This window comes from Chaetura pelagica, unplaced genomic scaffold (assembly GCF_000747805.2).
Source record: "Chaetura pelagica isolate M959 unplaced genomic scaffold, ChaPel_1.0 scaffold100, whole genome shotgun sequence".
Taxonomy (NCBI): domain Eukaryota; kingdom Metazoa; phylum Chordata; class Aves; order Apodiformes; family Apodidae; genus Chaetura; species Chaetura pelagica.
The window spans coordinates 141,616-154,253 of record NW_009951789.1 but is presented as its reverse complement, the minus strand read 5'-3'; the positions used below and the strand labels follow the sequence as shown (position 1 = coordinate 154,253).

General features: G+C 42.7%; 1 protein-coding gene across 1 annotated transcript in view; it reads left to right on the top strand.

Moving 5' to 3' along the window:
• The window catches only part of HEPHL1 (hephaestin-like 1), a 36,867-nt gene that overhangs the window by 10,237 nt on the left and 13,992 nt on the right, over positions 1–12,638 (top strand). Inside the window, exons 2-10 of the mRNA XM_009999502.1 lie at positions 1,889–2,133; positions 2,913–3,125; positions 4,910–5,089; positions 6,082–6,336; positions 7,432–7,600; positions 8,537–8,676; positions 8,851–8,982; positions 11,445–11,656; positions 12,110–12,260. Coding sequence (XP_009997804.1) covers positions 4,966–5,089; positions 6,082–6,336; positions 7,432–7,600; positions 8,537–8,676; positions 8,851–8,982; positions 11,445–11,656; positions 12,110–12,260 — 1,183 coding nt within the window. The 5' untranslated portion in view covers positions 1,889–2,133; positions 2,913–3,125; positions 4,910–4,965. The remainder of the gene's footprint in view (positions 1–1,888; positions 2,134–2,912; positions 3,126–4,909; positions 5,090–6,081; positions 6,337–7,431; positions 7,601–8,536; positions 8,677–8,850; positions 8,983–11,444; positions 11,657–12,109; positions 12,261–12,638) is intronic.

Below are 12,638 nucleotides of genomic sequence, written 5' to 3'. Positions count from 1 at the left end.
GTTGTGAGCAGAGATGTCTTGAAAAGGGGGAGTGGTGAAGGGATCTTATGGTGAAGAAACAATAGCAACTCATACCATTCAACTCATGTGACTTCCAACACTTGGGTTACTGGCAAGGCACAAAAGCACCCAAACAAAATTCAAACAGGTGAACTGGCCAGTCACAAAAAGTCACTATAAATATGAAATGGATGTATTTCTGCCAGTGATAATCGAGGAAAAGCTTTTTATATGAGTTTGTAAGGGAACAAGAAAGTTCAAACAATTTTCAGGGGATGCAAAAACTTATGGAGTAGTCAAATATGGCAAAACTGGTCATAGAGGCAACTGCTGGTTGTGTGGTTGTGCAGCAAAGGTCTTTTATTTCATGTTGTCTGGGCTTTTTTGGGATGAAGAATGAATATCATACATGTTAGCTGTAAAATGGAGAGAAGTAAAGAGAGATTTTATATCAGAACACAGGTTGTCTGTATAATGCTATAGTTAAAAGGTAAAACTAATTTCCAGTTGTGTAAGACATATTGGCTGGGAACACCTCTGGCTTTATGTGGATTGTTACTTGCCTATTGTGTGAAGTTCTTGCGTTAAGACTTCAAAAGAGATAAATATTAGAAGGTTTTCAGAAAAGAGCTTCAGGAAAGATTTGTGACATAAAGAATGTCAGTGAACTTGGTTTGTCCAAAATAAGGGTAGGATGGAATTTAGTCAATTAATTAAAACTTACGCAAGTGCCTGAATAGAAAGAAGCTCTTGATGGTATGTGGCTTCTTGGATGTGAGAGAGAGCTTGATGGGAGAGAAAGACCTCACCTGGAATACTGCATCCAGCTCTGGTGCCCCCAGCATGAGAAAGATGTGGGCCTGTTGGAACGTATCCAGAGAAGGGCCACGAAAATTATCCCGGGGCTGGAGCACCTCTCGTATGAGGACAGGCTGAGGGAGTTGGGATTGTTCAGTTTAAAAAAGAGAAGGCTCCAGGGGGACCTCATAGTGTCCTTCCAGTACCTGAAGGGGTCTACAGGAAAGCTATGGAGGGGCTTTTTACAGGGGCTTGCAATGAGAGGATGAGGGGTAATGGTTTTAAGCTGAAAGAAGAGAGATTTCGGTTAGAGATTAGGCATAAATTCTTCAGTGTAAGGGTGGAGAGACACTGGAACAGGCTGCCCAGAGAGGTTGTGGGGGCTCCATCCCTGGAGATGTTCAAGCCCAGGTTGGAGGGGGCTCTGAGCAGCCTGTTCTAGTGGGAGGTGTCCCTGCCCATGCAGGGGAGTTGGAACATGATGATCTTTAATGTCCCTTCCAACTCAGAAACTTGTGTGATTCTGGGAACCAATGATTGGAGTGTGGAGCTCAATGATAATAGACTACAGATGCAATTCAGGATTTGAAGACAGCAGGTATTTAATAGCTGTAGTATGTCAACCACTCACCATATTGTGAGCTCACATATTGTGTTGCTATAAACACAGACTCTGGAATGTAGAAATTATACCTTTCATGAAGAAAATATTTCAGGCTTCTCTTCTAGGGTGTCAAGCTAGTTGATGAGCATCCCTCTTACTGGCTTTTGAAAAAATTAACCTGGTTTTCTTTTCTTTCTGAACAGTCATGTTTCCAGTAAAACTGTACAGAAAGGCCTGAGTGGCAGGTCCTCAAGTGGAGGTTTGTAGTTACCATGCTAAAGACCTGCAGGTAGGATGGCTGTTACTGTACAGAAGGGGGTTTGGATCCTGCTAGTGCTGTCCAGGTTTATTCCTCATCTTTTATTCCAGCAGCTATGTGATATGTCCCAGCACCTACTTATCTGCACTGCAAACACCAGTTACTTGATCAGTTCTTAAAGGAGGTAGTTTTTTTGTCTCTAAAGTGTTTTCCCTTCTCAATGCTAGGTTTGCAAGTGTGTATGCAGCAAGAGGAGCCAACCGGATAGGACGTGTGTACAAAAAGGCTATTTTTAGGCAATTCACAGATGACACTTACTCCCAGGAGATCCCCAAGGCAGCCTGGCTGGGGTTCCTGGGGCCAGTACTGAAGGCAGAAGAAGAGGATGTCTTTATCATCCACCTAAAAAACTTTGCTTCCCGCCCATACTCTGTGCATCCCCATGGGGTCTTCTATGACAAGGACTCTGAAGGTAAAAGCTGATTTGGCCTTTCTCTTTTCCTCTCCTTTTTCTCTGGAGTAGCTAATATAATGGCTAAAAGTTTGTCCACTTGCTCACTGTTCTGACCCTTGAGATCAGAGGACTTCAGATCACCCTCTCATAAACTCATCAGTAATTGCAGCTGATGACTAAAACCAGGAACAGCCTCGTCTCTTAACACTTTTTTTGCCACACACCTTCAATGCCTGAGATAAATCCAGTACTGAGACAGGTTAGGTGGGTCTTTTCTCCTGAATTATTTTCCTGAACTAAAAGTCACTGAAGTAACTTGCCTCTTTCCATCTACTTCTACCCTGTTTGAATGGATGGAGTTCTTGTAAGTGTTTGCTTTGCTATAGCAGGCATGATGAAATTTTCAGAATGCCAGACCTATGCATGTATGTTTTGGTTAGAGGATTGTATGGATTTACCTACATTCCTTGCTCCCAGCAGTTTTCTATGAGAAGACACACAATGTTGGGTGACAAAAAGTTTAGATGACTGATGAGAGTAAAGAGCCAAGGAAAAAATAGAGCCTGTTACTGCATTTCTAAAGCTTTGTTTACAGATATATAACAGATTTAAACTTTCAACGTTTTTAATGGTTTTACCAGAACTTCTGATTTTTTTTCACGATTTCTCAGAGATTCTGTGTTTGTGTGTATTTATTATTTTATAAATATATGATAATATAGAAGAAATTGAGTATTTATTTAAGAAAAGTGGTGAATGGGGTTCTAAAAGCTTCCTTTTTCATTTTAATGTATTAGGAGCACTTTACCCTGATGGAACTGGTGGTAAAAGCAAAGAGGACGACTTTGTTGTTCCTGGTGGAAATTACACATACACATGGCCAGTAAGGAAAGATTATTCCCCAACTTTGGCAGACTCAAACTGCTTGACTTGGATTTACCATTCTCACATTGACACACCAAGAGATATTGCATCTGGTTTAATTGGGCCTCTGCTGGTTTGTAAAAAAGGTACTGAGCTAGAAACACTGATAAAGTGAGCCCCTCTGCCAAGTTTGGCATCTTAACAGTCATTTTTGCTTACAGGTATAAACATAGCCCATAAAAAGGGGAAAGGAATAGCTGGGCCATTCCAGGAGCATCCCAGGGTAGGTATAATACCTCTGGGACAACCCCCTTCCTGCTCCCCTTTGGCTTCAGGAGAGATTTGCCTCGGCTGGTGGAGGGACTGCAGCACGCTCTGTGGCCTGCCGGTCCCGGCCGAGACCAAAATAGATGTGCCCAAACTTGCATCATTTCAGGATGAGCAAAGGACTCATTGCCCAGAAAATGCAATAATTAGGGCTGGGTGGTTGATTCCAGCACTGCCATTTACAAGTTTGAAACCCTGATGTTATTGGTCATTTTGCTCCTCATACAGATTGTGTATTAATTTTAGCTCACTGGTTGTGTATCACAGCCATGTGGGAACATGCACTGAGCAGCTGAGGTGACAGCCTATCCCATGTAGTCTGCTAATTTTGTACTGGAGCTATCAGGGACCACATGCCAGCCCTCTCCTTCCATCAGCTAAGCCATAATCCCCTCTCCCCCTCAGACACCAACAACTCTGCCACGTCTTCCCAGTAACTTTTGCAGTGCAAAACTAGCCCAGATTTTATAAAGAACTTGCAAGTGAAGCAGGTTTTATATATTAAGAGAAAGACTTCACCATGTGAAGGTCAGGCCTAGTCTCCAGCTTAACTCACACAATTAAAATGCCTCAGACTTTTTTCTCCTGGGAAGCCTTTGAAACCTGCAGAACTACCTCAATATGTGAAACAGAGCTGATAACTATGTGATAATACATGAAGCCAGGAGATAGCACATTCAGAACAATCCCAGCCTGAAAGGCCAGGTTATCTTTGTGTTCAGTCTTGGAATTCATCAAGATGGACATCTGCATGATGCTACTGCTGTATTCCTCTCTCCAGCAGTAGTGGGTAGCTCCTTGCAGGACTGCCTGCAGAGCTCTGGGGCTCCCTCCCATAGGATACAGGGAAAGAAAAAGTTTTCATGGGCTTGAAAGTAGACCCAAAAATGAGATGCAGTCTAAAACTGTCAACAATTAATAAAAGACTTTTCAATATTGCCACTCCTGCAGCCTAAGGTTATTCCTTAAACGGTCGCTCAGATAACAATACTGAACTTAGCTGACTAGATTATATTCATCCTGCCCTCAGCCTTGTAAAAGTGAGTATCTACTCCTAAATATGTGTTGAGGCTCCCTTCTCAGTCCATGGAGAGTGAGCCACACACAGGCAGCCAGTCTGAGGGTATGGTTCACCAGTTGCTTCAATGCAACAGAAATGCAGGTAACCACTTGCCTCTCCTTAACTCTTAGCAAAATATCACTGGTTTCTGGCTGGATCAGGTCTGTGACCTGGCTCACTGTGCAGGCTTGTAGAGCCTGATGTTCACCTAAGGGTAGGGTTGATGGGGGCCAGATGGAGAAACAGACATTTGTTCCAACAGACATTTGCAGCTACTTGTGCTTATGGAAAAATCAAGGAAAATCAAAATTCCAGCTTGACTTTGATGAGATGATCTGCCTTCTGGAGGCACTCGTCTGTTTGAAGGCTGGGGGTGCGTGTGTCGGGGTGTCTTAGAAGGGCAAAATTAGCTGAGATTCATCCTGCCCTGTAGATTGTGGGCAGAGCACCATGTTTCCTCAAGTGCTCCAAAGTTATTGTCACTTGTAAGTTCAATCCTCTCCAAGGCTTTTTTTAGCACTTTCCTTTTCGTTTGCAATTTAGGAGCTGCAGATGAGACCTCAATAGAAGGGACTGGTGCTGCTAACGCTTTTGCCCTGATGTTTAGCATTGTAGATGAAAACTGGAGCTGGTACCTCGATGAGAATATAAACACCTTCTGCTTAGAACCAGCCACAGTTGATAAAGAGGATGAAGGTTTCCAGACCAGCAACCGAATGCATGGTGAGCAAAGGGTGACTTACAGCAGTAACCAGACTCTTTTCATTTCAGTAGGACCTTCTGTCCCTTGTGATATCTCTCCTTTATCTGTGTCAGCATGAAATGGGTCAGGATGTTGAAGGACTGTGCTGATAAATAGCCTCTCCCTAAATACAGCAGAACACTCTGGTTTGCAGACAGTAGATTTGAATTCCAGAGTCAGCTCTGCCACTTGTTTCGCACTTTATCTTAAACAACAGATTTAAGCCATTTGGTGACTGTTTGCCCAGCTTTGAAAAGAGAAAAGGAGGCTGCAGAGTACTTAAAGATGTGTGTATTGAAAGAGTCCAGGATTTCCCAAAGATATTTGGGATGGTGGGCTGGCTGGTACAATCATTCCTGCCCTTCAGAGATCCATTGGCCAATGGTATTTTGTGCCATTTGAAGATCTGGTGTAGTAAGTTAAATCTAGATATTTCTCTGCATGTTGATTGTTCCATGGAGCCTAGGAAATAAAATAATTTTCAAAATATGAGTCTCATTCTCCTAGAGTCCTGATACATTGTCTATTGTGGAAGGTGAGGAAGAGAGAGCTGACTAGACTGATTTGATTGATATAATAATTTTCAAATCTAAATTGCTTAAGTCTGGAGTATAATTGTATATATATGACTCAGAATGAGACAGAATGGGTTTCAGACATGCTAGATAGCTGCAGAACAAGTTAACCTCCTTATCAGGCCTTCTTGATGATGACTTGGTCTTTGCAATATCTAAAAAGCACTCAGGAAATTTTTCACAGACTCAACAAGAGAATTTGGGCCATTTGATCATCTAGAGCTGTAAGATGACTGTTCAAAGAGACTGTTCTTCATCAAAGAACCTGTGAGGGCCTTATTGAATTAAATTCAGAGAACTTCTTTTCTGGGCCAGGAAAGGTTCCTCCTTAGAAATGGGTCAGAGGCACTGAGCACTTCTCTTTCACCTCTCATCAAGTCTCATGCTTTTGTTTTTAGCTATCAATGGTTATATTTACGGCAATCTCCCTGGCCTGGAGATGTGTGCTGACACTTCCATGTCCTGGCACTTGTTTGGCATGGGGAGCGAGATAGATATCCACGCTGCCTACTTCTATGGCCACACCTTCACCAGCAGAGACCAGAGGGCAGATGTCGTCGGTCTGTTCCCAGCAACATTCATCACAGCGGAGATGACTCCCGGGAATCCCGGGAGGTGGCTGATAACCTGCCAGGTTAATGAGCACTTACGAGGTAAGGTGCTAGAAATCTCCCTGACCCTTTCAGAGACAGAAGTTCCAGACTGTATCTTGCATGGAAAAGCAAACTGAGAGATGTTTCCAGGGGAAGTGGGACTTGACACTTTTATTTGACTAATAGAAGACGTTCAACTAGTTCAGGAGATAAAAATTATGACTATGAGTTTAGTCACTAGTGGAAATTGTACAAGTTGGGCCAAATCTTCAGCTTGTAGGAATGACTTAGCTATATAATTCATATGAGGAAGGCTTGCTAGAGCCAGTGCTGACACTGCACCTGCTATGTAAAATGGAGATTTTGATGAGCAATTAGAGGGGCCTTTGAAATCACTTTTCGTTGTAGATATGTACTTCCACTTCAAGAAGAGCCATGCCAGCTGAACAGTACTTCCACTTCAAGAAGAGCCATGCCAGCTCTTCCAGCCTGCCAGCTGCCAGCTTCTTCCTTTACAGAAATCAGATGGAAACTGGCAGTGTTTTCAGAATCCTTTACCTTAATGAATTTGAAGGTGATGTTTTGAAATCTGTGTGACACAAGAGCCCAAAGGCACGTACCATAGAATAGATTTTATGGCAGTAGGCAATGTGTAATTATCAAGTCAGAGACAGTCACAAAATGGAAGAATTTTTACTTTTAAGAACTTGCACATGAATTTCAATGGGATTTGCATTGTACAAACCAGACTTGATTCTGACAAACAGCATGTATCTTTAGTGTGGTAATAACCAGCTTCCCCATTTTAATGGAAGTCCAGGGAAGGTTATGCCATTTTGCACACTTCAGGAGGCATTCTCACCCCAAAAATCATTCTGCCACTGTTATGCAGATTAAGGAACTGGATAAATCAAGCTAAAATGTGTGTCAGTGATGACCATAGCTTTCACCTGTGGGATCATGTACCACCTTGCAAGACAAGGGTGCTACCATCAGGCCCAGTGTATGCAGGGAAAGTCTTTAAAATAGAAACTTCCCCTAGTAATTGTTCCAGTCCAGATAGCTCCTAGAGAGTTTCAAATGTGCATTTGTATCCATGAGATTGCTGACTAAGCAGCTGGCCAAGGACTGTCTCCAGACTCTTTCTCCTCCCAGGTGGCATGGAGGCACTGTATGATGTTCAGATCTGCCAAAAAAACCTGTCACAGCCTTCACCAGCCAGTCACAAGAGAAGATATTATATTTCTGCTGAAGAAGTGCTCTGGAATTATGGACCTGATGGTTATGATAAATTCACTGGGCAGGGTTTAAATGCCACTGGCAGGTAAGCCTTCTTGTCCTGTCCTGCTGTGCTTTAACTTCAGGAGTCTGGGTGAGACTTCCCCAGTGATTCACCAGGGCTAGGTCCTGCACTGTTATTACTTGTAATTGAAAGGGGCAAGGAGGAATGGATTTAAACAACCTTGTCAGGAAGTTAGTTTCATAACTGTGATGCTTGAAGTTGCCTTCTGGAAGCACTTATCTTGCTCTATTAAGTTAATAGAGAAAGTGAGCCCTGGTGAGGTATGCAAAGTTCATCAGAGTTAATGATCCTACGTGGAGACTGCTCAGGCAGCTTTCACATTAACAACTGGTGTATCTCAGGGGTCTTATAATTGTAGATTCTTTTCCCCATTATTACTGATGACCATGAATTGAATGTATGTCCCAGAAAAGCTAACAAGGTTAGAGACACTTTGTGCACAGGTAATGGCATAGGTCTTGTCCTAAGGTAGTCAGAGGTAAGTTGACATAGATGTCTCCCTAAGTAAATTGGGGTCAAACACATGAAGGTCTAATCATAGAATAATTTTAATTAGAAAGGATATTTAAGATTGTAGAGTTCAACCATTAACCCAACTCTACCAAGGCCACCACTGAATCATGTCCCTAATCACCACATATTTTCAACTCCTCCAGGGATGATAATTCACCCATCTCCCTGGGCAGCCTGTTCTAGTGTTGAATAACCCTTTCAGTGAAGAAGCTTCTTCTAATATCCAACCTAAACCTCTCCTGGCACAACTTGAAGACATTTCCCTTTTGTTAACTAATTTATAACTGCAGTTCAGACTAGTAACATCTCCCTTTTTCTGCTAGAAAAGTGTATGCAAACTAGTAACTTGGGATTATATTGCATCTGGAGTAATAACTTCATCTGAAATTAAGGATTCTGCCTGAATCTCCAGTTATTTAACAGTCCAATTTGTTAATTCCACAGTGAATCTGCAATATATTTCACACAAGGGACTGACAGAATAGGAGGCCAATACTGGAAAGTTCGCTATGTGGAATATACTGATGCAACATTCAGTACCAAGAAGATTCAGTCAGAGGACATGAAGCACCTGGGAATACTTGGTACAGTGAATGTTTTCCCCTACTGTCATTACATCAGGTTTGAATACAGATCCACTTGGACCCAGAGTGGAATTCTGTGCATGCAGCTGCCAGCCAGCCCTCCCTTGTTCAGGTGGCAATATGTTAGTTCTCAGGGCAGTTCTTCTCATGTCTTCCCTCGCTCTTGTTTTCAAGGCCCCGTTATAAAAGCTGAAGTGGGAGATACAGTGCTGGTTACCTTTGCCAACAAAGCCAAGAGGAGCTATAGCATTATGGCCCATGGGGTGAGCTTCAGCAAGCTGTCAGAAGGTGCTCCCTACCTAGATGGTAAGTTTTGACTGTGCTGCTGTATCATCACATCCAGAATGCCTGAGTATAAAAATCTGCTGTTGCCCTGCAGGTTTGCCCCTTTTGTGGATGTTAAGGCACAGGAGGGGTGATTTGATTAGTTTGTCTCAACATGTCCCAACCCATGGGACTCCCCAGTCTGCCAGTGTGCTGACATGTGCCAGACCATGGGCCTAAAACTAACTGAGATCCACACTGAGCAAAAGTCACAATCCATTTAATATTAGTTCTAATCTAATATCCCCCATCTGCAGTCAGTGATCTCCTCTGGATATGCTCCAGAATTATGAAGCTTAGGATCTGGCATGATGCCCCTGCTGTATCTTTGTATATGGCTATACACGTGGCTTGAGTTGCTTCATTCCTACTTCTCCAGTCCAGGTCAGGACCTACTTCACTGTCAGGATAGTCAGTCTCAAAGGCAAGGTTCCAGATCTGATTGATCTGGAATGTGAAGCAGCAATAAAACTTATCAGTCCTCCTAAATGCATAAATAGATAAATGCTGAAGCAGAGTATTTACCAAAGCCCTCATCTAATTTTGTGCAAGGGCAAGATCTTGATCACCTAAGTTTAACCATTACATGTTAAATGTAATGGTTAATTGGTAGACATCTAGTTCAGTCAGTGACAAGAAACAATCCCTACAGAGGGTGAAAAGTCCTATTTACTTTGAACACTTATTTTAGGAGACAGTAGGTAACCCTCTGGAGATGTCTTCTTGTTTCCATCAACTACAGAAGAAGCATAGAATTTGAGTTAGGGCTTTAGAGGCCTGAAGTAAGGTAAACACCATGTAACACCATGGTGTTTACAGAGATAATACTGTGGTCTCTGAAAAAGTTTTTGCTGTATTTGCAGTATTGAAAATACTGATTGTCTAAATTGCTGTTTCCACTAGAACACATCAGAAAGAAACTCATGGGACATAATCTCTCTTTTGAGAAGTACACCAAGAGAATTAGGTCAACTTTGAAAACTCATAGCATCATACAACAAAAACAATACAAAAGGCTTTATTAAATTCAGTTGTCTCTAATTGTTGAACTTGCAACACAACAAATTTGCCAGCAGGCCACACTGTATCCTGAAACCATTGGCCTGAGTTCAGCCTTGAAGTCACTGGGTCTGTAGGTTTACAGTGAAGGTAAATAATTTTTCCAAGGCTGTGTATTGTCATGTGAAAACACTACCCAAATGTACCTGCAGGCATCTACAGCTGTCTACAGACATCTTTTTTAAGTTGTGCTCTCAGGAGATACTCTTCAATGTTGCATTTGATAGTTGTCCATTCTCAGGAGGTTTTTACCCCCAAATCTATGTTCTTCTCCTTACTGAGCGCTGTTGCAGGATGAATTCAGTAGCATCAGATAATATTGCAGGAGTACTCTGCTTTGTGTTGCAGTTTGCAGCAAATACTATGTGTTTAAATGCAATATTGATACTTTCACTTGTGCCTAAGTTTCCAGGAGGATTCTCCTGGATTATTAGAAAGAACTATAGAATCATAGAATTATTCAGGTTGGAAAAGATCCTTGGGATCACCAAGTCCAACCATCATCCCTAGTCTACAAAGTTCTCCCCTAAAGTATTAGATCAGTAAAGTCTGATGCTGCCACACACATCTGAAGAAAAGAAATTCCAGTCAATGGTCCCCTAAATATTCAACAAAATTTCTGGTTTTGTCTTTCTCGTAACAAAGACCAAAAAGATTATTTGCCACTTTGTTCCTCAAAATGGTGCAGGGATGACCCCTTTCACCAATTTTTCTTTCCATTCCCTTTTGTGAGTCCTCTCTGAGAGGATGCCAGCACCCTTTTCAGTAGCTAAATTACACGAGTGGTGCTACATGCGCTCTGTGCACCACAGCAGATAATGGCCCAGATCATTTAAAAGTAGCTTCTAAAGGCAACAATAGCAATTGCCTTCTGCAGACTCTGACAGAGGCTCCCCTGCATTGCTACAAAATCAGGAAAAAGCAATTACCAGGATCAGATTTATTGTGAATTTCTAAACAGCCCAATCTGCAGCTCTGCTCACTGATGTAATGGCTTTGCTGGTGCCTAATGAAGAGCTGGAGTCTGTGTTTGTGCCACAGATTAATCTCATGATAGGGCAGATAAGCAACAACTACTAGAGGAGGCCATTTAAGCACAAGGATGAGCTTTGCATGTCTTGTCTGACTGAATCCAGATGGCATCAGAAGGTGTCTGGGTGAAGCAGCTGAACTTGTTCTGCAGCGAAAAGGGCTGAGTTGTCCCCATGAGATAGGACTCTGGTGAGATGTCTTCAGGGCTTAAGTGTCCAGACTAAAGGACTGTGCTCAAGCTGTGGCTGCAAAGGGAAGCAGGTCTACAGAAATCAACAGCTACATCCGACTCCCAGCCAATGTTTATGCTCAGGAAGACAAAACCTTGATGCTTCTCAATTCTCTCTCTGCAGGCTACCTGAAGCCAGGAGCCCACGTTAAACCCGGTGAAACCTTCACATACAAATGGAGGGTGCCTGAAAATGGAGGCCCATCAGGCAGTGACCCCCCTTGCCTGACCTATCTATACTACTCAGCCACTGATGCTGTGAAGGACACCAACTCTGGCCTCGTGGGGCCTTTGCTGGTCTGTCGGAAGAACGCGCTGGATCACGACGGGACGCAGGTGCCCAGCGTGGACATCTGCCCATCCCTAGCAGCAGGATGGTGCACTGGGGGGGAGGTCTATATGGGCCAGTTTGCCCAGTTCCCAGCTCATTTTTGAGAGATAAAACCAATGTCACTCCTCAGGGTAAAAGCTGACCTAAGGGGATGATTAGGAAGATGAAACTGTCATTCCTCAGTATTCTGGCTCTTCCCTAGGCTTTCCCTCTTTTCCAAGCATTTATTAGCAATTAATGCATCTTCCATGCTAAGTAAAGTAAGTAATAGTCACTTTTTTTTTTATGCTGTTGGCTGATGGAAGAGTGCCAATCCCTGTCCCTACGAGGACACAATAAGAAGGTGGCTGAAATTTTTTTGGGGAAAGAAAGATTTGCTAAAAAAACCCAGCAGCTTTTACTTGGGTAATTCTGCTCAGATTTTCTTTTTAATGTCTTGGGTTCCTTCTTGGCTACAGAAAGGAATCGACAGAGAATTTTACCTCCTCTTTTCAATCTTTGATGAGAATGACAGCTGGTATCTGCACAAGAATATTGAAACCTTTACTGGGGACCCTTCAAAAGTAGATGAAAATGATCCAGATTTCAAGGAATCCAATAAAATGCATGGTAAGGAAAGTCTAATATGTGTTAATGAACCCTTTTCTTCAATGATATTAGGAAGACGATTTGGCAGATTTTACCGTTGCTCATGGCTGACTGCAGAGCACTGGAGTTCAGGTAGAAACAACCAACTGCACCTGGAGGCAGGGAACAGAGTGTTGCTTTTAGATACAACACTTGAGTCAGGCACTAGCTGCAGAAAAGGCTGTTGTTCACTGGTGATTTAAGTTTCACTGCTGGCCTTGACACTGACTCAGATAATAAAGGTCCACTGGCTCTGCTCTGCCCACTTGGGCAGTGACCATGTCCTGCAGAGGAAAGACAAAGACAAGGGAAATGACAAATAATATTCTAGAACAACTTACATCACTTTTGGATGTAAGT